At 36.3% G+C, this 24,472-nt stretch overlaps 2 protein-coding genes across 2 annotated transcripts; one reads left to right on the forward strand and one right to left on the reverse strand.

The window, feature by feature from the left end:
• Positions 1–11: 11 nt before the first annotated feature.
• LOC113048995 (BTB/POZ domain-containing adapter for CUL3-mediated RhoA degradation protein 3-like) lies at positions 12–5,305 on the reverse strand. The gene is made up of 7 exons (XM_026210996.1): positions 5,174–5,305; positions 3,788–4,001; positions 3,537–3,706; positions 2,482–2,568; positions 2,338–2,390; positions 2,053–2,248; positions 12–1,494 (listed from the first exon to the last, which is right to left on the reverse strand). Exons 1-7 carry the CDS (start codon positions 5,174–5,176, stop codon positions 1,276–1,278), a joined length of 942 nt encoding a protein of 313 aa, XP_026066781.1. The 5' UTR covers positions 5,177–5,305; the 3' UTR covers positions 12–1,275.
• A 604-nt stretch (positions 5,306–5,909) lies between these two features.
• Positions 5,910–23,652, forward strand: LOC113048994 (ubiquitin-protein ligase E3B-like). The gene is made up of 27 exons (XM_026210995.1): positions 5,910–6,015; positions 6,574–6,670; positions 6,846–7,020; positions 7,469–7,586; positions 7,688–7,747; positions 7,835–7,939; positions 8,055–8,151; positions 8,251–8,336; positions 8,509–8,591; positions 8,691–8,796; positions 8,923–9,043; positions 10,284–10,461; positions 10,595–10,764; positions 11,399–11,566; positions 12,058–12,229; positions 12,305–12,423; positions 12,609–12,723; positions 12,913–13,012; positions 13,145–13,264; positions 13,508–13,684; positions 13,768–14,016; positions 16,053–16,118; positions 16,216–16,274; positions 17,031–17,213; positions 19,862–19,973; positions 20,051–20,143; positions 21,004–23,652. The coding sequence occupies exons 3-27, from the start codon at positions 6,860–6,862 to the stop codon at positions 21,193–21,195; spliced, it is 3,210 nt and encodes a 1,069-aa protein (XP_026066780.1). The 5' UTR covers positions 5,910–6,015; positions 6,574–6,670; positions 6,846–6,859; the 3' UTR covers positions 21,196–23,652.
• The last annotated feature ends 820 nt before the right edge of the window (positions 23,653–24,472 follow it).

The raw sequence follows: 24,472 nt of genomic DNA on the forward strand, positions 1-24,472 counted from the left end.
TACAAAGCAAATGCAGTTTGATCTACAAAACTTGTAGAAATCTTTATTTGTGATAACATATGAATAAATAATTTGCATGTAAAACATTTTTATTCATGTGCACGTTTCTGTACAAACTGCTCTACAGTATTACAGATTTCAAAGTTTTTATTTTGATTTCGTTTAAATACACCTTTAAATAAAACTCCTAACCACAAACTGCAGCAGAGGAGAGCCTGTACTCTCCTACGTCCTGGAGCTTCTTTGACGTGGTCTGGTCTCTAATTACACACACATACTCTGTGTCCATTTCTCAGTTACAGATATACATCCGAACGCTTCTGACTTCATCTCAAGTTTCTTTGCTCGAATGAGATCACTTACAAAACCAAGAAGCGTAATTAACTTGATGGAATTTAATACAGTGCAGCAGAAAATTATGTAACGGCATAATCTATTTTATGGATTGTAGCTAAAAAGGGATAGAAAATTTGACAACTGTTGTTTAAAAGTGCCTCCTTCTCTTGTGCATGAGTGAAAACAACATAACACTACACTGCCCTCTATTGGCCAAACTCATACAGACCTGTCAAAAAATCCAGCACATGCAATCCTCAAATGACAGCGTGCATGAATGTTTTTGCGCAAGCATAATAAAATGAAAACTGACAGATTAAGAATCTGTCAATTCATCCTGAATCTCGGTAAGACAAACTATCAGCACTGTGAAATCCTGGCTCTAACACAAAGCAAAGAAAATAAGAAAAGAGGGATAAACTAAACTCAAAAGCCACAAAAATCCAACGTCTATCACACAATACACACACACAAATAAAAAAGAACAGGATTAATCTATAAGGCACCAGGAACTCCCCTCAGTCTTCACTCAAACAGAAACAAATATGGTAAATAATGTAAAATACAAAAGTACTTCAGCAGACAACTTCATTTGGAAAATTTAAATATGCTGCCAACATACAAGTAAATGACAGTTCAGCTGATCGACTTCATATATTCATTGGAATTTGCTGTAAAACTAACCATCTGTTGTGCATTTCTATTCACATTTACACCATCATTGTATTTTTTAAGTGAGGTCTTTAAAAATGCACATGAGGTCAGCGCTGCTCTGCCCTATATGCTACATTCATGTAACATTATAAAGACAAGCGACTCTGAGAGTATCCCTATGTCTCGCTGGGATAAACTTAACTGACGTGTCTGTGTGCAAACAGAGGGGTGTAACCGAAGCGCTGGCAGTTGTTAAGGCACTGAAAAGAGGACGGACTGCAGGCGTCACTGGTGATGATGCGTGCGGTCATCAGGGCGCTTGATGTGGATCCTCCGCACTCTTTCAATGCGCTCCCTCTCTTCGTCCTCGTCGATGTGATGGGAACGGCCTGCAGCGCCCCCTGTGGCCTCCAGCAGTGCATTGTCAGGTCCGCGGCCGTCTTGAGACTCGTAGAGCAAGATGTTGAGGGTCTCTTCATAGATGCGAGCCTCTGGGAACTCAACCTGTGATGAGCAAATAAAAAAAAAAAAGTGAGTCATATAAACCGATCTGAAGCATTTAGGACAAATTGAGCTTTTAGACAGTTCTCTGTTTTTGGGGTTTGTGAGACTTTGAAACAAAGTAAAGAAAATCTAAGGACTAAATTAAACCGAGCAATCCAGCAATATGCTCTGACAATGATGAGTTACGTTTCAACACATCACAGTTTGAAAATACAACTTCCAACAGATACTTAATACTTTAATTTCCACACAAACTTGTTCTTCCTCGGTTAGCATTTTCCAGTTCAAATTCTGTCATAAGTTTCGTAAATCGAAATCATTTACTTAAAAATCATAGTCACTTAATTTCTCAGAAAACTAGAGTTTATGTTTAGATATTTGTATTGAGATTGGAACAAAATATAATAAGGTATATATATATATATATTTTTTTTTTGCTGTGCATGCGACATTTAATGCTGTGACTTCTAGGCTTTGTGAATTAAACATTTTTAACCTAGAAATGAAGAGATTTAATTTTTTGAAAACAGAGAAAATGACGGACAGATAACCCTTAACCTTTGTCTGCTTCTTCTCAGTGGCGTAGACTATCGACGTGCAGCACACCTCTGCAATCTTCCTGCCCTGGCCGTAAAAGGACCAGCAACAAATCTCATCACCGATCACATCCTTGATGAAAAGCACTCGGCCGTTGAACCTCAGAGACAGCTTGTCAAACAGCTCAATGTTCTTCAACATGTTGTCATCAGAGTTGCTTCAAAGAGAAAGAGCAATCTGATCAGGTAAAAGCTCAACCCTAAACTTCTTAAAAATCAAAATCTTACAAGAAATTAAACACTTTACCTTGTATATGAATATTTATTGTTGCTCCTGTTGTACAGCAGTTTGACTGTAGGCTGCATATACACAGAAAGACAAGTCAAGGGTCTCTTCTCGGTGAAAACAAATAGTATTCCTTTAAGATTGACATGATTAAAGCATTTGCACCTTATTTGCAGTGGCAATGAGCCTCTGTTCCTCTTTAGATGATGTCACCAGTGGAACTTTACAGAATGGTTCATACGCATCTTTGTTCTGAAAACATTTGTAAAATTTGAATATTATTTTTATATTTAATTTTAGAATATTTTTCTATTTAAACATCTAATATGCTTTTTAAATGACAGAATTTTTTTTACTTAAATGTGTTGTTGCCGGTAGGGATGTAACGATTCACTCAACTCACGATTCAATTCAATTCACGATTTAGATTTCACGATTCGATTCACTTTTTTTTTTCTTTAACAAAATGTTATTTAAGACAAATCATGAATTAAATGTGTCCTTTTATTATTGCTTGGACAAAATGCAGTACATTACTTTGTGAAATACACTTGCATATTATTGCTCTTTTGTTGCTTTTGATTGCTTTCTGTAGTCCTCATTTGTAAATCACTTCAGATAAAGGGTCTACTAAATGACAAAATTGAAATAGAATGTAAATGTAAAACTCAATTGAAATTTTAAAAACAAGCCTCAAATTAAATAATTAACACAAATAAAATAAGTATCTTTATATGAACAAAACAAGGCTCCGTGTGCTCTTTACATTAAAAATGAAAGGCAACCACTGCATTTTAATCATGATCCAAACAAAGATGCTGCATACATGCAAGATGAGCAGTTTCAATTTAAATTAGATTGTATAATTTCGAAATTTTGAAGCAACTTTGACTTTAGTTTTGTAAAACTATACATTAAAAAATCAGCATGAAATGCATATTCAGGTGGAGTTTAAAGCGTTTCCTTGATTTCTGCTGTACACAAAGCTGCATTATGAACTTTAATATGTATTATAAAGAGGCATCATGAAAAGAAAAAATACCATTTAAACTTTTCTAAAAGACAGTAAGTTCCCCTCAGACATGCATTCATTCAAACTCCTACCCCTAAATGAATCATGATCCGATAAGCATCTCAACCGATTTGAATCGTCACATATTTTAATCGAATTTAAACCAGCTCGCAGCTAATCGTTACATCCCTAGTTGTCGGTACTGTACCTGTAATGCCGCCTGACACTCATCCACCAGGCCTTGCACCAGGTAATACTTTGCCTCTGCCAGTAACTCCTCCGTCTCCCTCCGGCTCTCAGGCAACGGGACGACTCCATCTCTCAGGTAGTTCAGAATGGCCCCAAAGTGCTTCCCGCACCTGTCAATCAGAATCCAGCCTGGAGAAAGATCAGAGGTGAAGAGTGTGACTTGGACACATTACATGAACTCTTCTGCAGTAGCTATGACAGTACATCTACCTTCACTATCAGTCAGGACTTCCATACGGCCACTGAACATGGCCTTCAGCATGGTGTCCTGCTTGGTCAGGGTCTGCATGGTGGTGTAGTACAGCGCTCCCCCGACATTCAGCTTCACATATTTGGAACTGGGACTGGACCCCTTGAAGGAGGTTGTCCGTGTTGTAGCTGCCGGCACAGCTGAGCTCACCACACTGTCTCCTGACATCTCTTCCTGAAAATCAGGTATGAACAGCATGAAAATGCAGAACTCATAAAATCTATAATTACACACACACACACACAAATACATACATATATAGGCAAGGCAAGGCAAGTTTATTCATATAGCACATTTCGTACACAATGGTAATTCAAAGTGCTTTACATAAAAGAAAGTAAAATAATCATGAAAATAAAACAAGCAATTTAAAAACTTTGAAAATGATTTAAAAATTACTTATTTAAAATGAATTTAAAGCAGTTAAAAATAGAAAATTTTACATAAAATACAATGAATATGTAAAATACAGTGTAATCAGTTCGGACACTGCACAGTGCTCATTCAATAAATATACATACATAAAATTAATCTGTTTAGCTGTTTATTTATACATGTGTGTATATGTATACATGTGTGTATGTGTATATATATATAAACACACTTTTCTCAGTATGCACTTTATACAGTTTTTATAAACACAACATGCTACAAAGACTCAATATGATAATATAGATTTACTTGTGCATTGCACTACAAATCATCTTGCACTATGTACTGCTTTCCCCAAAATATCTCTTTTGCACAATTTCACGTATAGCATTTATGTAAAGTTCTGGTACAGTGTGTTTAGGCATATAGTATATAGTCAGATGGTTAACTGTTAACTAGATTTCTAATTGTTTTCTTAACTTCTTTTGTTTGTGTTTGTGTTACGTTAAATAGTATGTAGCACCATGGTCATTTTGTTCCACTATTTTCATGGGATTAATAGTGAATGCATTTACATTGCAAACACACACACACAACCCTAGTATTTGGAGTTTTATATAATGTTAATGAAGGCTGTGAGGACACATTTCTGAAAATGACAAACAAAAAAAACATTGTTTTGAATATCAAAGATTTTAAAAAAAAGTAATACACATATTCAAGAGTTTTAGCAGTGCGGTGAATAGATAACAGAATATATATATAATTTAATTTAAAGTTAGTTAAATAAGAAAGGGACAACTAGAGAAGCTAATGCGCTAAACTAGCACACCATGTCTCAGTTTCTGAGGAAATAAACACGAACTTACTAGTAGAAAAATGTTAATTAGACGCCCCAATAAACTGATCATTCAAATATACGCCGACAGAAGCATACAAATTAGATGAAACATTACACAAATGTCATTATTTACCATAGAAATTCCCCGAGTCTTTCGGGCCTCTTGGAACGGGAATTAGATCACTTCCGGTCGCGAACCAGACTCGTGCACGACGCTTCAGATCACGCGCTTATTGGCTGTTTGGAGCAAATACATGAACGCGCTTTAGTAGATGAGAAGTAAGTAACTCTTTCATTTAATTTTCTCACTTCCTGTGGTTGTAACTATAAACTAATTTGTGAGTGCTGGGGGCTCTAACGTTATATATAACAATTGTGCAACAACGAACTTTGTGTCTGATACGATTTACAATATTAGTGCATCACTGATATTGTCTTGGCATCAGTTCACAGACACTTTTTAGATGCCATAATAAAATTTTTTTGGATAAAAGTGTTTAGGATATACTGTATCTCCAAATATCTTTAAAACAACATCACAATACAATAATTTGAGAACTTTTGCAAATCATTAGCGAATATACTTATACTTATATACGTTATTTTTTATTTATTTATTTTTATTGTAAAAGTTGTTTATTTCATGTTACTGCATTTTTTTAAGTTGTTTATTTATGTACATCGACAGGAGCTGTCTGACAAATAGTTCCGCTTGGCTCAATTTCCCAGCTCCCTGCTGTCCCAAACCTCAGTTTAAAGCGATTAAAAATAGTCCAGTGTAATATCGTTTAAACAATGAAACGATATCAATGTACTACGACAAATAAAATTAAGAGTCATATTTCTTGTGTGAATGCGGATTTTTTTCCGAACGAAGATATTCCCCCGGAAGGATTATGAGGTTACGCTGTTCGCGGATTAGCGCTGCGGCGTATGGGTCGCTCTTTTGTTTACATCAGTTTTCCATTTATTCAGGTAAATGAAACCTTCGAGAAACCCCTAAAGACTTTCTTATCTTTTCATATGAAACACATTTATAAGGTGACAAGCGTTGCCAGCTTGCTGAAAGCTCGAAATGTTAGTATTTGCTAGCAGGATAGCTAACGTTAGTGTGAATGTTATTGTCTCTCTAGGTACAATTAATTCACTGTTCGCTGCTTTTATTTCGATGTACGTTTTCTACCTATTTTAAACCAGATGTTAAGTGTTAATTTGTCTCTGTAGTGTGCTCATCCTGTCTTTTAATTAAAGTGTCACCTCCTTTCTGATTTAATGATATAAAGGCTCTTCTTTAATTTGGTCTGATAATGCTGTCAGAAAACCCCTGATTTCAGTTATAATGCGTCTAAAGCTGTCTTTTATTTTTTAAAAGCAAAGGAAAACGTTCATTTTATTTATAAAATATTATTTCTGGAGCAGTTTTAATCAATTATTTTAATACAGCAATCTTATGTGCCTAAAATCAGTGTAACATTTGTGCTGCTTTAAAGAAGAGCTTTTTTACATAAAAAAATTACTCTTTCTGTTCTGTAGAGTCCTCTGGACCTCCGGAACAAAGCGTGTGAATATGTGATAGTATTCATGTGACCTGTGGAAGCAGACGTATTACCAGTCACTACATTAGTGCAAGGTTTGTGTGTTAATGTAACATCGATTTTAAATTGTAAATGATTAAATTATTATTTATCATGGTTTGAAAATAATTTTGAAGTAATTTGTTCGTACTTGCAATGCATAGCCTCTTCGTTGTGTTTGCTCTCAGGTGTGATGTAGATTTTTTTGTTTTTATTATGTTCAACCCACAGTTTGGTGTGAAAACATGTTCACCGCTACCCAAACCTCCAAAACCCAGTTCCTGGATAAAGCCAGAATAGCTCGGGAGGAAAGGAAAGGTTATAAAGAGAAAGAGAAAGCTGCAACACAAATCCAGGCTCTGGTCAGAAGATTTCTCTGCCGTTGCAGACTGCAAAGAGAAATAAGGTTAGGACTTTGAAATTAACCATTTTTTGCAATAGACCATTCAGTCAAAGCTCCTTGCTGACTTTGTTGGTTAGAAATACAAAAAAGTAAAAATTAGGAAAAAAACAAAACAGGAAAAATTAAGTGCTAATTGTGTTAAAATACTTTGAATTTTGACTAATGTAAACCCTATTTAAAATAAATAAATAAACAGATGTTTGTTTGAGCCAATGTCATTTTATCACTATCACTATACTATTTTAATTTGACAAATATTTTAAATTTGCATTTTCACTGTAGATGAATTTTTAATCATCATACTAAATGCTTTTTTTATAGTTTTAATTTATTTTTATTGCAGTTTTGGTTTTAAGTGTGTGGCATTTACAGTAGTTGCTGTTTGGAAATGTATTCAGCGTAGGGATGTACTCTGACACAGATTTATCATTTTACATATTTTCCGTTTTAGGAAAGAGGTGGATGAATTCATTGCGGTCAGCGATGCCGGTTCAACAAAAAGAAATGCATTGTCCATCTTCAAAATCACTAGAAAATTATTATTTATATTGAGCAAGGATGATAAATTGGTGAGCATCATGTAATGTTAAGAGTTTTATATCGAAAGAGTCACTTTTTTTATATATATTGTGTATTATTATTGATGGCATTTTTTTCCCTTCTTACACAGAGGTTTGAGAAGCTGTGTAGAATCATACTAAGTAGCATGGATGTGGAGAACGAACCTAAAGTAAGTTTTTAACCAAGCGATGACGGAAATATACTTCATCATTTCATACGTCATAATAGTTGTTGTGACAGACTATTAATTTTCTAGGTATGGTATGTGTCCCTGGCCCTTTCAAAAGATCTCACCATCCCCTGGCTGAAACAGATCAAAGATGTGCTCTGGGTCTCATGTGAATTTCTGAAAAAGCTGAGGGTATTTCCTTATGATAATCTTAAATATCTTTTTAAATGTTCAGTTATCTGTACATAAAGGAAGTGCTTTTTGAAGAATGCTTTGCTTATTTCCTGCTTTCTGTTTCTCTCCGCAGCCTGACATACTGCAGGATAATAAATTAGTGACGCTGTACCTGACAATGCTGATAACCTTCACTGACACATCGACGTGGAAAATCATCCGAGGGAAGGGTTCGTGTCACTGTGATCAGAGCTTGTGAGATGTTTTACAGGCTAAAACACATAGACTCCTACTAAAGCTTCCTCTCTATTGTATTGAATTTTTTTAAGGAGAGGCCCTCAAGCCTGCTTTAAACAGAATTTGTGAGAACATCATGGGACATCTCAATCAGAAGGGCTTCTACTCTGTTCTTCAGGTACTACTCATCCAATCAGAATCTTGTCACAGGCTGATAGCATATCATTTGAATAAATTATAGCGTGTTGTTAACACTAGATTCTTTCCAAAACATTTATTTGATGTGAAAAGCATCATATATCTTAATAAAATAAATACAGTTTTTGGTACAACATCTTTGCTGTTTGCAGATTCTACTTACAAATGGCTTGGCAAGATCCAGACCAGCCCTTTCCAAAGGAACCCTCACGGCCATTTTTACGCTGTCACTCAGGTCGGTTGCCATGAGAACTGGCTTTGCTCTCTGAGACTGATTACATCAGTAGCTCTATTCTTGTGAAGTGACCGATAATGTGATCTGGTGTGTTTTCAGGCCTGTTATCGCTGCACATTTCTCAGACAACCTGCTGAGGTCTTTCCTTCTCCACATCATGTCTGTTCCAGCATTCATCTCGCACCTCAACACACTCACTCCAGATGTAAGAAATAGACACATGCAGATAGACAATAATTCAATAATAAAAACCTCATTTGCACAAACATCTTGCAAAGTCAAAACATTGCGAGAACATGATTTCACCTGTCTCAATTTGTGCTCTTTTCAGTGTATGGTCACCATCCAAACCCATGACCTTTTCCGCAAGTTTGTCTTGTTTTTAAGTCGAGAGGAGCAGTGCTTGGATATCTGTGTTTGTCTGGAAGGAAGCCACACTCTGTGCTTACTGGGTAAGCATGTTTAAACACACAAACACTTCTTGAAGTGTGTATTTGATTCGCAGAACAGTGATGGACTGGTGAACGGAACCAGTTCAAAGGATGTAATTGCACTGCTGGGCCATTTTCATTCTTAGTTTATAATCTCTTGATCTTTTATCTCAGCCTTTGGGAACCTATTTCTTACCAGATCTTTCATCCTTTACCAACAAATGATCTATTACAAAAATTAGACATCACTAGAGATCAGCAATTCCTTTGTTGTATAGCCTACATAAGCTGATAAAAGGTTTAATGTAATAATACATTTTTTTGTACCGGCCAAAGTGCGTGTTCAGTCCTGGTCGTGAGAGTCAAGACAGCAAATCATTTCGAAACTGAGATTTATGCATCACATGAAAGCCAAATAATTAATCTTTCCATTGATGTATGGTTTGTTAGGAGGACAATATTTGGCTGAGATGCAACTATTCGAAAATCTCCTTTAAATTTGTCCAAATAAATTCCTTAGCAATGCATATTACTCATCAAAACTGAAGTTTTGATATATTTATGGTAGGAAATTTACAAAATATCTTCATGGAACATGATATTTACTTAATATCCTAATAATTTTTGGCATAAAAGAAAAATCAATAATTTTGACCCATATAATGTATTTTTGGCTGTTGCTACAAATATATCCATGCAACTTAAGGTTTTGTGGTGCAGGGTCACATATGGTAACGCAGAGCTCCTAAGCCCGGATTTGTAGCTTGTTTGTGGTAATAACAGCAGACAGTAAAGAGCAGGACATTCTTGATATCGGTCAGAGTGGAACACGGACAAGCATAGTAGACTTTGTCTTCAGTGGCGTGCCTAAAACGGTCAAAGTGGAGTGTGAGAATACCAGCAATGGTGTGTTCACCTAAATACAGTCGACATGAGCACTGTGCTTTATTTTTCAGTCACTCAGTCTCTTACACACACACATACATGCGTGTGCACAGAGAGAGAGAAAGAACTCAGAAGAGAATTCATCCCTCTCACAGTAAAAGCCCTGCACAGATTTGTACAGTTTTTTGCATATTTGTGTATTTTAGTTTCCATGGTCCTAATAAAGTTACTGTTATTAAAACGTTTTTTTTTTTTTTTTAAATATATATATATATATATATATATATATATATATATATATATATAGGGAATATTTGGTCAAAAAAGGTTCCCAACCCCTGCTTTATCTCATTGTCTCTCTATGTTTTGTTTCCAGGTAACCTCATTCAGCTGGGATATTTTAATGTGAAAGTTTTAGAGCAGGAAGCAGGGCACTTTGTCAAGGATCTGACAGATATGCTGTCATACTCTCAGAGATATGTGTCTCAGAAGAAATCCAATCTGACACACTGGCATCCTGTGTTGGGCTGGTTCTCCCAGACTGTTGACTATGGGTATGTCAATGTTATATTGACAAAATACAGCGACTGATTATACTTTCTGGATTTCTCTGTTGTGTCATCCTATTAAGCGTTCTTTCTCTTTCACTCTCTTGTTTTCTTCTTTCTTTCTTTGCGGTCTCCTCAGGCTTAATGAGTCTATGCCGTTGGTAACGAAGCAGTTACAGTGTCTGTGGGGAGTTCCAGTGATCTGCACTCTCTTCTGTGATGTTCTCAGCAAGAAGCTAGAAACTCAAGATCCCACTCCACTTCCCCCTCCTCCTCCTAGCTCATCACAGAATAATCTGCCTGTCAAGAGTGAGAAACAACTCTATTTAAACTAGTTCCTTAACATTTCTATATATTTTTTTTCTATAAATATATAAATGTAAAACCCTGTAATCACAAACCATAATTTTATTTTTAAAAAAAGTAAACACAGTGACGCATTGATGACAGACAAGATTAAACAAGAAGTTATGTAACAATATATAATAACGAGGAAAACATTGTTTTCATGACATTTATATTTTGTTATTATGAAAAAAAGTCATTTTAACAAGAAAATTATTATTTTTAACAATATAACATATTATTATAATATTATTTTTATAATTTTGTTTTGATAATATTGTGTGTGGCAGCAATGTGTCACTGTAAGTTATTGTGATTACGGAAATTAATTTAATTTATTATTATTTAAATATACTGTTTATCTGTAAACAATAGCAGCAGTATCAAAAATATCTCGAGGGGCCTTCAAATATTGTCTTTAAAAATTGGGGGCAAATATTGTGTTTAAATAAGGTTGGTCTACTCTAAAGAATGCCACACTGCTGTTTCGGAGTCTGTTTTAGTGCTATTATCCAAGGTCACAAAGTAAACAAATCATCAGGTCTCTCTTCATCCTGTTTTCACTGGGGAACCCTTGTTAAACTGTCTGCATGTATAGATCTGTTCAAGAGAGCGTTCCAGAAGTCTGCATCCGTGCGGAACATCCTGAAGCCGGTCGGAGGGAAGCGTGTGGATTCGGCTGAGGTCCAGAAGGTGTGCAGTATTTGTGTGCTGTATCAGACGGCCCTCACCACACTCACGCAGATCCGCCTGCAGATTCTCACAGGTATGATGAAACCAGTCTATGCGGGTTACACACCTATGAATGCATGCTCACACGTCATTAATGTTTTATCCTCATCCTGGAAAAAAGGTTTACCGTATTTTTCGGAGTATAAGTCGCACCTGAGTATAAGTCGCATCAGTCCAAAAATACGTCATGAAGAGGAAAAAAACATATATAAGTCGCATAGACTTATATATGCATAGAGCGCCCTCTGGCGGCTGTAGACGGTAATGTTTTCTCTTGGTTCATTTCTCTTGGTTCAGTTCTCTCGGATCGTGTCATATTAATTTGATAAATAAGTCACACCTGAATATAAGTCGCAGGACCAGCCAAACTATAAAAAAAAAGTGCGACTTATAGTCCGGAAAATACGGTATACTTGAATCAGAGTAGTGTCTAGTGAACAACAACAACAACAAAAATCTCAGTCCTTGATAGATCATATTCTTGTTCATCTTGATTGTATGTTTCAAATGAAACTCTGGTTCCAGGACTGACGTATCTGGATGAGCTGCTGCCTAAGCTGTGGGCATTCATCTGTGAGCTTGGCCCTCAGGGGGGTCTCCGACTCTTCCTGGAGTGTCTCAATAATGACACAGAAGAGTCCAAACAGCTTCTGGCCATGCTGATGCTCTTCTGTGACTGCTCCAGACATCTCATCACGTGAGTGCTGTATAGTCCACTGGTGACAATTTTGCATTTATTTGAATTATATATTTATTAGTGCATTAATTTCAGGATTCTGGATGACATCGAGGTGTATGAGGAACAGATTTCTTTTAAAATGGAAGAGCTTGTTACCATCTCCTCGTTCCTAAACACATTCGTTTACAAGATGGTCTGGGATGGTATTTTAGGTGAGCAGGTGTTCTTTAGCCCTTGTTTGTGTTTCTGCAACAAGGGACGTTTTTACATATGTGTATGCATTCTTTACTCCAGCCTTGTTCTCAGCTTGATTTAGATAAACAGCAGTTGTTTTGAACCATCTTATATGGAGGCAGTGATAAAGGGCTTTCTTTGTGTGCTCATTCACTTGTTTCAGAGAATGCCAAAGGAGAGAAGCTGGATTTATTCCACAGTGTTCACGGCTGGCTGATGGTTCTGTATGAGCGCGACTGTCGCCGGAGATTCACACCTGAAGATCACTGGCTCCGCAAGTGTGTCAGCCTCACATGCTGTATATATTTGAGTCCGATTATTTTCATGTTTTACTTTATAGTTGGAGCTGGGTCCATTCAAAAACAAAGTTACTGATAATTATTCTCATATATGGGAAAGATAAATGCACCAGTTTACAAAATAGGTCTCATTTGTTTTTATATGTTTTCTCTGTATGTGTAACACAGGGATTTAAAGCCCAGCCTGTTGTTTCAAGAGCTGGAGAAGGGCAAAAAAAGAGCACAGCTGCTACTTCAGTACATTCCTCATGTCATCCCACACAAAAATGTGAGAATAAGATTATTAATGCTCATAACAGGTCACGAATGCAAATGTCTTCCTTTCATAAAGAATCCAAGTTAGATCAAAACCAAAATCATATTATCTTAAAAAAAATGTACGGGTTTGCTTTTGTCACAGAGGGTGCTGCTCTTCCGGAACATCGTGACAAAAGAGAAGGAGACTCTAGGATTGGTGGAAACAAGCTCCGCCTCTCCCCACGTGACTCATATAACCATTCGCCGCTCGCGCATGTTAGAGGTAATGATGGTTTCGTCATTCTCAAATACTGATGCTCAATGAACATGATGTGTATTACATCTATTAGCATTTATAGCTCAAAGAGCATGGTGCCAAGGTCATTGGTTTCGATTTCTAATGAATTAAGAAAAAAGTTAACATCGAATGCATTGTAAGTCGCTTTTGAAAAAAGCATCTTCCAAATGCATAAATGTAAACTAAGAAAAATAATAAAGATCTCTCTCTTTTCCCTTCTCTCCAAAGGATGGTTATGATCAACTGCGGCGTCTGCCTGTCAACTCCATTAAGGGAGTGATCCGAGTGAAGTTTGTGAATGATTTAGGTGTAGACGAGGCTGGAATTGACCAGGACGGTGTGTTTAAAGAGTTCTTAGAAGAGATCATCAAGAAGGTTTTCAACCCAGCTCTCAATCTGTTTAAGGTATAGACTGCAAGGCTAAAGCGGTTGACCCAAACAAGCAAAAGACCTATCACACTTGGCGACTTAAAATCTATCTCTTTCAGACCACTAGTGGGAATGAGAGGTTATATCCCTCCCCAACCTCCAGCATCCACGAGAACCACCTTCAGCTGTTTGAATTTGTTGGAAAGATGCTCGGAAAGGCCATGTATGAAGGCATAGTAGTGGACGTGCCATTCGCCTCTTTCTTCCTCAGTCAGGTTTTAGGTCACCATCACAGCACCTTCTACAGCTCCATAGATGAGCTGCCCTCTCTTGACTCCGAGTTCTACAAAAACCTCACCTCCATTAAGGTCAGTGCCAGTGTGACTACTACGACATTCGTACAAAGATTTGAACTCTTATGTTTTACCCAAGTTCTCTTTGGTGATTTCTAATCTCCTCTGTTTCATACCACAAACACATTTTGGTCTGTTGTGAGGGTCTCCAAATCCAATAGCATTAGGAGTTACCGAAATCTGTCACACCTCTCTATTCCACACAGAATGAATTTGATGTTTTTATTTTTATTTCATTTTGCTGATGTCTAATCTCTTTTGTTTTAAAACACATTTTGGTCCAATGCAATAGCGGCACAGGTCGACAAATCTGACAAAGAAGCATTTGACATTACTCAAATCTGTTGCCTAAATCGGATAATCCACTTTATTTTACACACAATGCCTTTAATGTTACCAAGATTTACTCTGGTGATGTCTGACCTTCTCTGTTTCATACCACTAAAAGCATTTTGGTCTGGCATGCACAGTTGCAGCTGTACAGCTTAGTAACCATATCCGACAATGCAGTATTAGAAGTTACTGCTCTCTATTTTTTTTTTATACAAAATGGCTTAAGATTTTAACACAGATTCACTCTAGTGATGTCAAATCCTCGTTTCGAACTGCAAAAAGCATTTTGGTCTCCTATAAATCGTAACCCCTTATTCCCCCCTTCACTTAATGACAAAGCATTTAACATTTGGCAGAGAGCAGGGATTTCAGTTGTGAATGATATTTACATGGATAATATTTTTCCCTGTTTTTCTCAATTGACCCAAAAATTCTCTCTCCCTAGTGCACAATTTTTTAGATATTTGCAACTTCGAAATTTTGTTAAAAACTCATTCCCTGATTTTCCTAATCTTCCCCCAAAATCTACACTCGATCAGATTCTTGAAGTAGCCTTAAATAAAAGAGGTGTTTTGTCTACGCTATACAAGCTAATTTCCTCCATTTCCACTTCCTCTCTCTCTCTTATTAAACAACAATGGGAGTCGGATCTTTGTCGTACATTTGATGATGACACTTGGAACCAGATTCTGTCCCGTGTTCATACCTCCTCTATTTGTGCATGTCATAGTCTTATCCAGTTAAAATGTATTCATCGAATTTACTGGACAAAAGTGAGGTTGGCAAAAATCAAGTCTGGTATTGATCCTCTCTGTGACCGTTGCCATCAGGCCCCGGCAGACTTAATGCATATGTTTTGGACATGTCCATCACTAAATTCTTTTTGGCGATCAATCTTTAATTGTTTTTCTTTAGTGACAAAGAAACAGATTGAGCCTTGCCCGTTGGTAGCACTTTTTGGACTTTCGTCAAATGTCACTGATTTGCCTGGAAATACTGCAAAGTCCTTTGCTTTTTTAACATTATTAGCCAGACGGCGCATTCTCCTGCTGTGGAAACAAAAACTCCCTCCATCTTTTGATGACTGGTTGAGAGATGTCATGAGTTTCATTCATTTGGAAAAAATTAGGTATACGTTAAAGGGTAACACTGGTATGTTTTCTGAGATCTGGAATCCCTTTATTATTTATTTTTCTGAATTTAACTTTACTTCTAGAATGTCAAATTAAGGATTAAGATTTTATTTTTTGTGATAATGCTTGACATTCTCTATATTACAGTAGATATTGTGTTTTTGTTTTTTATGTTCTATTTGGTTTAGCTACATTTTAATTTATTTTATTATTATAATTTTTATCTTAATTTATTATTATTATTTACTTTTTTTTTTTTTTCTTCTAGGGGGTGGGAAGGGATATAAAAAAGTATAGGTATTTTTTCAGGATTCTCCTGTATCTTTATCCGATTATTGTAAAAGTTCAATAAATAGAATAATAAAAAATAAAAAAAAAGCATTTTGGTCTGATACCAAAGCTGCACTCAAATAGTAGGGTCACCAAATCTGACAATGTAGCAATAGAGGCAACTGATACCCTAAATGTATGTTTGTTATATAACTAATTAATAAAAAAAAATAAAAAAAGTTTTCTTGAGTTTGTTTCATATTTGTTTTGAGCATGTAGTAATATCCATGACCAAATATTGATTTGATTTTTCAGCGTTATGATGGGGATGTCAGTGATTTGGGTCTGACTTTGTCTTATGATGAAGAGGTGATGGGGCAGGTAAGCAACTTTTGTTTCAGCTGAAAACAGCGGGACACTATTGGGTTTCCTCATTCTCTCATACGGTCACTCATTTCCTTTCATTGCCTCTTCACAGTTAGTCTGTCATGAGCTAATTCCTGGTGGAAAGACCATGCCTGTCACTAATGAAAACAAGTGAGTTCATTTTGTCTCTTTGGTCAAATTGTAAATAACATTTTCGTGGTAGTGCTGCCTCCTATTCACATTCATTACAAGAAGAAGAAATGACCTGATGAAAAAAACTAATTAGTATTGGAAGCAGAGCGGTTCAAAAAGCAATTAGGGATTTGCAACCACAGACAAATACTTAATTTATCTATTTAAACCTATTGTTCTCTCACAATTGGATTCTCTTATATAGAATAGGACACAATAGAAGATTGTTTATCAGTTCATGTTTTGTTATTAACCTTTAACTATTTCCCCACAATTGAAGAGTTTTTACAACTTTGTGTTTTCACTGTTATACGCTCGGGGGTCGCTATTACACATCTTATGAACAAGTACAAAACCCCCCAATCAAAAACACATGAACAGGTCGGAGAAACATGCTATCTCATTTAAACAGATGCATATTAAAAATAATGCGATCATCAGCAATAGACAACATATAAATGAAAACTGTGACAGTGTAAAATGTTGATCCAGAAAGTGGTACATGTCTGTGCAAGCTTTGGAGGTATTAATTGAAGTGATTTACTGGATTTATACTTTGATAATGGTACTGAATATTATCCAGATGCGATTTTCTCAGCTTTTTGCTAAAAATTATGCATTTTTATAAAACCTAGTATATTCAAGTGTTGATAATTTTTTTTTATTGCATATTCAAAAGTTAAGACCAAAAAAATTGCAACGCACTGTTTTATTCTTTTGCTCACCATCCTCCAGGATCAGCTATATCCACCTGATGGCCCACTTTCGCATGCACACCCAGATCAAGGAGCAGACGGCCGCATTCATCAGGGGATTCCGCAGCATCATCAACCCAGAGTGGCTTCACATGTTCTCCACCCCTGAGGTCCAGAGGCTCATCTCTGGAGACAACGCTGAGATAGACCTGGATGATCTCAAGTGAGTCTGCACATCTCAACAATGGCATAGAAGGTTTTTATTATATCAGTTTGTTGGTTTGCAATAAAAACTAAGAATGATGCAGTGTATCAAACCTACAAGGCTGGAAGCATTTGGAATACATCACATCTTCAGTGAACAGACATTAATCGTCAGTGGAATAGGTCTGAAATTGGGCAGACACAATTTTAAGGTTTCTCTACACAATTATTGTGGGCATGTTTCACAATAATATAATTATTGCAATATCTATAGAAATGTAAAAAAAAATAGTCATTTAAAATACATTTTTAACTAATGCTAATTTTATGTTCTGCCTTTTTAAAATGATGAATTTACGGAGGTGGAGAGAGAGTAAGTTACCATAACTGTACAAAAGTGTACCAAAAAAGTTCCTGAAGACTATTCTGACGCCCTGAGTGCACCTGCACCATGCGCTTTACACTTTGCATTTAGATTATTAAAATCGGGGCCCTATCTTAATCTAAATGCAAAGTGTGCAGCGCATGGCCCAGGTGCACTCAGGGCGTGTCCGAATCAACCTTTGCTATTTAATCGACGGAAAAATGATCCATACGCTGGGGCGCATTTTTGGACTGGTTTGTCGCTATTATCTTAATAAGTAATGGGCATAACGTTCAATAAACCAATCAGAGTGTCATCTCCCATTCCCTTTAAGAGCGAGATGCGCTCACGCTATTTACAATACAGAATTTGTTGGCGGAAAAGCTGAACGCTTCTCAAGCGTAGAAACCTCTCTGCTCATGTGCGAAGTTAAAGCGTGTGAGCAGATCATCTACAGGACAAGCAGGCATCCACCAAAGCTTCCCGAGGTGGCGTGGGATGAAGTAACAGTGATTGTGTCCTCGTAATACGTATTACCTAACATTATAAAATACACTGACTTATAAAACACACTGATTAAACTGAGGAGTTCAACAAGTGATGTTTGGCTGAAATTACCTGTTAAATGGCCAGTCAATTTTTCACTCGTCTGCGTTAGATGCAGGCTTTCAAATAACTCCGCCCGATGAGTCCGTTAATATATATATGTGTGTATTGACACGATCGTTCCATTAATTCGCCAATTTCATTCATCATTATAAGTAGTAATAGGCTGAATTGAATTGAATTTTTTAGACCAGCATGCCCATGGGTGCACAAAATAGCACAAATGCATTTGCTAATTAAATGACGTGGCGCTGGAGGGGAAAATGCGATAATAATAATAACAAATTGTATTTATTTATTTTTTTTAGCTGTTCTTTTTTTTCTGTCATCTCGTACATGATTTGGAATGTTTCCAAAATTTACAGAAAAGTTTCCACCTTTTTTCAACCCTAGTGGCAACTACAGTTAGAGCCATTCACACAGATTGCACTTTTTCCATTCCAGTGCTGGTTAATGTAAATGTACCAGAAAGATGTGTTTGACCTTTGCGCTCGTGTCTCGAAAAACGCATCATGTTGAATCATAAAATGATCCTATATATATATATATATATATATATATATATATATATATATATATATATATATATATATATATATATATATATATATATATATTAAGCCAGTATTTGTATCTGTATTTGTATCTGTATCAATCACAAAATTATTTGGATCTGTATTTGGATAAAAACCGGAAGTAGGCGGAGCTAATTGAGTGAATTCAGAGGCTTGTGTAAAATATTGCGCTGATCTCCTGGCTCACCTGTGAATCTAGTAAATACCAGACTGCTGCAGGCTCAGCCGAATATTCGGGCAAAATTATTCATTATCCGTTATTCATTTTTGAAGCCATTATTCGTGCCTTTCCAAATAAGGTATTCGGCTTCGGGCGCACCCCAAATATATATATAGATAAGATTATTAGATTAGCTAATATATATATATATATATATATATATATATATATATATATATATATATATATATATATATATATATATATATATATATATGCCAGTTGTTTATTTCTGGTTGCTGGCTTTTTAATTTAACTATTTAAATTGTCTTTTATTTCTTACGGATTGTTCAGATATCTTAACATTTTTCCAGTAGCCCATACAATCACAGAGTTGAACACATTTGTGACCCTGGAGCACAAAACCAGTCTCAAGTCGCTGGGGTATATTTTTTAGCAAAAGCCAAAAATACATTGTATGGGTCCAAATTATAGATTTTTATTTTATGCCAAAAATCATTATGCTATTAAGTAAATATCATGTTCCATGAGGATATTTTGTAAATTTCCTACTGAAAATATATTAAAATGTAATTTTTCATTAGTAATATGCATTGCTAAGACCTTCATTTGAATAAATTTAAGGGCGATTTTCTCAGTATTTAGATTTTTCTGCACCCTCAGATTCCAGATTTTTTAATAGTTGTATCTCGACCAAATTTTGTCCGATCCTAACAAATGCATCAACGGAAAGCTTATTTATTCAGTCTCAATTTCCAAAAATTGACCCCTATGACTGGTTTTGTGGTTCAGGGTCACATTTAACCACATTTTTAACCACTGTGCAGATCTTTTTCATAGTCAGCACTGAAAATGTATCACTAAGAAATAATCACATGCTGTGAAGAACGGTCTTAAAAAGGTTACTCAAAATGATGCATGTGATTTTCTGTCTCTCCCAGGAAGCACACGGTGTACTACGGAGGTTTCCATAGCAGCCACAGAGTCATTCTTTGGCTGTGGGACATTCTCTCCAGCGACTTTTCTCCTGAGGAGAGAGCCATGTTCTTGAAGGTTACACATCTTGAAGGTTTTATTTTGGTTATTTCAAAGTTTATTACCATCTATAATGTGGCTGTATTACTCCTCAGTTTGTCACCAGCTGCTCAAGACCTCCTCTGCTTGGATTTGCCTACCTCAAACCCCCTTTCTCCATCCGTTGTGTGGAAGTGTCAGATGATCAGGTTAGACATCACCCCTCATCTTCTTATTCCACATAATGGGTCTCATTCATGAAACACGAGCAGAACGAATTTTTGTGTAAATCGCGTGTAAAGTGGTTCTGGCGTAAATTTTCGGATTCATTAAAACGTTCGTATTTTCCAAATGTTAGTTGGTACGAAAGAAATCTACACCTGCTCCCAGTCACGCGTAAATAGTGCGTTTAACGTCTGAACATTTTGCTCATTAATACTGCAGCATTTTAATTCTTAATCGGGTACATATTTACACAGCATTTTGAAAAAAAATATTATATATAGTAATTACATACGGTTTTTCCTTTCACTTCTGGGACTGTTCGATTAACAGATGAAACTCTATTAACATCGTCTGTAATATGCTGCCAAGCATCCTTTTTTTAGGACCTGATACGCCACTATGTACGCTTGAAAATAAAACGTGGCGTTTTGAATGAACTTCTGATAATAAAACTTCAAATTCTGCAGCTGAGAAATTTTAATTTTCATTCGCTTTTGAAAAGACGTGTTGGAATCATTCGTTTGGTGTCATAATATGATGCTCATATATAGTTGTCAGTCGGATTTAATGGGAGGGATTTATGGTAATTGAGTATGAGCGTGCACGCGCGTCGCATTTACGACTGATTGGAATTCATTAACACACACACACATTTCACTATCACATCTGACGTTTACGAAGTTTTTGTGAATCAGGAGAAGAGTTTTCGGGAAGTTCTCTTTACGCGCAAATCACTCACATATTTACTCGTATATTTACGAATGTTTCATGAATGAGACCCATTGATCTGCAAAGATTGTGTAGCTTCTTCATCATGCTGCTTTGTGTTTGATTGCATACGCAGGACACAGGCGACACTTTAGGTAGCGTTCTGCGCGGCTTTTTTACCATTCGTAAGAAGGAGCCAGGCGGTCGCCTCCCTACATCCTCCACTTGTTTCAACCTGCTCAAGCTGCCCAACTACAGCAAGAAGAGCATCCTCAGAGACAAACTCCGCTACGCAATCAGCATGAACACTGGCTTTGAGCTTTCATAACACAACAAGTTTATTCCATCCCATACAAACTCGTACATCTACAAATACAAAAACTGGCAGCAGCTGAGCTAAAGTGGCTTCACAAAGGTTGAAGTTGAAACCTAATGATTTCAATCTTGCTTCGTTGACATTTTGGCTTTCAGCCAAGGCCCCTAAACTTGAGTTGCTCAAGGAGATTTTTGTTCATCAGTTTTATCTACCAAATGGCAAGTGAATGAAGCAACATACAAACATGTCCATTCAGACTTAGAGACTTGAAGAAGCTCAACCATAGAAGTATATTAAAAACTCTTGAACATTACCTACAAAGTTGTTTTTTGAACCACTTAAAGATCCATATTTAGTGTCATGTTCTTCATTCCCAGCATTGAAGCCAAGAGAGCTCCAAATGCCTTATACGATCAGTTTTAAACCAGCTCAATTAAATGTTGTCAAGTCCCTAATACATCAACTTCATTTGAATAACTAAATCGGGGGCTTAGTCTTTATTAGCTTCTAAGCACTGCGTCCATTCGTTGACAAACACTCCTAAACCTCATCTTAAAGTCACAGAAGATACAGCAGTGGATATACAGATCTGCAGAAACAGTTTAGCATTGTCTCTCAGGTCTCCATGTCTCACTTCTCCAGGAAGGGAACAGGAAAGCAATACTAATGCACTGCAAGCCATACAACTCAAGACACAAATGAAGCTTTTGCCTGTTTGGTAGGCAAATGCTTTCAAGCCCATAGCTGAAGCTAAACTGGACTTGAGGATCATGCTTTAAGAGGAAACCCAGCACTGTTGATCGACTTCAGCGTGTCAGAGCCAGCGGTATGTCAGATAAGAGATGTCCCAGCAGAGATACACCTCTCCTTTCCTGCTTTCTCTTCACATACACTACAGAATCTGCCTCACGTCATAGTGACATTTCTTTTTACTCATGATATTATACTCATTCATGCTTTTCAGCCCCTAGCCTGTCTTCATGTCAAACTCATCTATTCATTAAGGTCAATTCCTCGTCTTGGACTGTTTTATTTGATGAAGGAAGGAAGGCTAACCACTAAAAGGAATTCTTTACTCAGTCATTACATTACAAACCATTCTCCCTGTCATCTCCCACTAACTCTTTGCTCATCATTGAGGTGTATACTACTGGAATTAAGCCATACAGTAAAGATGACCAGCTATCAAACCAGCTCTCGTAGGGACTTTTGTTCTTAAAGGGAGAGGGTTGCAGTAACTTCCTAGAAAGGTCAGTTGGCTCAAGGGAATCTCCTGAAATGGTTTTCCAGTAGACAAAAAAAATGTCATGATGTCATTGGATGATTGAAATGATTCCATGTCACAGAGGTCATAGTGTGCTGTTGATATTGTTGTGTTGTATGTTCTTTTTCCTTTGTTTTTGTTTTGTTTTTTTTGTTCTTTAAAGGTTAAGCTTAATCTGTTGAGAACTTTTGGGTTGCCCACCCCCCCGCAAAATTTTAAGAAAAATATGTTTTGCAAAACGGAAGTGAAGCCTGCTTTTAAGTCCGTTTAGATTCTAAATTGACCATGAAGAAAACATCATGGTAGCATTTATTCATGCGGGTTATTTGAACTGAAATTATAATTTTTAATCATTGTATCAGGCTGCATTTTGTTAATGCAAAATATGATTTGTTACTTTTCTTTGATTTGAATTTGGGGTGAATTATGTACTAGACATTTCTTCATAAGATTCACCCTTGGTTTAGGGTCTTTAAAAAACATTAATTAGCTGTAGTTAGAATAGTCCAGAATATTTATTATATGCAAACCCTCTTTCCATTTGTATGCCGTATATGCAAAATTATAGAGGTAAACATTGTCTGCCCAGCCTCCCCCGGCTCTCCGTTAACCAAGGCATGGAAGTATCTTCTGATGTATAGAGTCCTTTGTAGATGTGGGAAACTGGCTTTAAGCTCATTGTAACTTTTTTTTTTTATATGCATTGCTGTCAATGTTAAGTTATAAATGTACTGTCCTAATGCACAAGGGCTCTTGCTGAGTCCAAAAGCAGAGTTTTGTGCTTAAATTAACAGACATTAACATGCTGTTCCCTTTGAAAGATGTTCAAGTGCTCTGGTTGGTGTTGTGGATGAGGAAGGTGTTTGGCATAATGCTGTAAATGCAAAAATATTGACACGGACTGTGCTGTGTATGAAACAGCTCAGCTGAATTACATGATGTCACACAATCTTGTTCTCTCTGATAGGGAGGCAACAACCTTTAAAGTGTCTGGTCGCTATTCCTTCACCTGATGATGAAGTGTCTTTTGAATTTGGTTGCACTACGTGAACTGCAGGTTGTTATATAACCAGTATATTACAAAGCAATGGCATTGTAAAGTTATCCATGTGTACAGTAATATTTCCTCTGTAAAATGTAAACTTAATTGTCGAACAAACCTACATATATTTGAATATCCAAATCTAAAAACTTTACTAAACAACAAAGAATGTGCACTGTCATTTGTTATTATATAATCAAGTGAGATTCTTGATAGTATGCTGGAATAACAATAGAGCATGATACTGTATAATGCAGAGACAAAATGTATGAAACTTAAGTCTTTAAAGCGATAGTTGACCCAAAAAATTTAAAATTCTGTAATTTACTCACACAACCTGTATTAGTTTCTTTCAGTCATGAAAAGTTGAACACAAAAGAAGATATTCTGAAGAATGCTGGCAACCATACTTCAAAATATCTAGTTTGATGTTCGATGGAAGACAGAAACCCATACAGGTTTGGAACAACATATGATTAACTCTTCTAAGTTCATGTAACATCCCTAAACTGTTTTGCTATATTGTAACTTACCATGCCTTTTAGAGAGGCTTACGCTCACCCATGGTGCACTGCTGGATGATATTTGAGCTGTTATCAAAACTGAAGAACCATGAGCTCCAACCAAGTCCTGTGGAGGTTAGTATGACTGAAAAAAGAAAAACATTTTTTTAATTACGTTTAAAATGAAAAAGACATTGGTGGTAGTTATCTTCAATTGTTTTGTTCATTATTCATAGTACTGTTATGAGTATAAAATACGGCAATTTTTTTTTTCAATCTCTTTTAATCAGAATCAGTGAGTTCCAAGGCTGAAAATAATATTTTCATACTATTTATATTACAACACTTTTTTTTTTTTTTTTTTTGGAAGCCTTTACTGTCACAGTTGTGATCTTTTTCATACAGTCTTGCTTTGAGACTGATTTCAGAGCTGATCACAGTCAAACTTGACATTGATGTAGTCAGTTGAGATACCTTGAC

This window comes from Carassius auratus, chromosome 30, assembly GCF_003368295.1.
Source record: "Carassius auratus strain Wakin chromosome 30, ASM336829v1, whole genome shotgun sequence".
In the NCBI taxonomy this organism is placed as follows: domain Eukaryota; kingdom Metazoa; phylum Chordata; class Actinopteri; order Cypriniformes; family Cyprinidae; genus Carassius; species Carassius auratus.

What these genes read in the sequence shown, in the direction of transcription:
- LOC113048995 (XM_026210996.1), bottom strand. An exon ending in AGTGTCAGGCGGCATTACAG is followed by an intron (nt 2,569 to 3,536) that starts GTACAGTACCGA and finishes AAATGTTTTCAG; the next exon opens with AACAAAGATGCGTATGAACC. An exon ending in TCATTGCCACTGCAAATAAG is followed by an intron (nt 2,391 to 2,481) that starts GTGCAAATGCTT and finishes GTGTATATGCAG; the next exon opens with CCTACAGTCAAACTGCTGTA.
- LOC113048994 (XM_026210995.1), top strand. Translation starts at nt 6,860, where the DNA reads ATGTTCACCGCTACCCAAACCTCCAAAACCCAGTTCCTGGATAAAGCC. An exon ending in TCCCAGACTGTTGACTATGG is followed by an intron (nt 10,462 to 10,594) that starts GTATGTCAATGT and finishes CGGTCTCCTCAG; the next exon opens with GCTTAATGAGTCTATGCCGT. An exon ending in AGAGAGCCATGTTCTTGAAG is followed by an intron (nt 19,974 to 20,050) that starts GTTACACATCTT and finishes ATTACTCCTCAG; the next exon opens with TTTGTCACCAGCTGCTCAAG.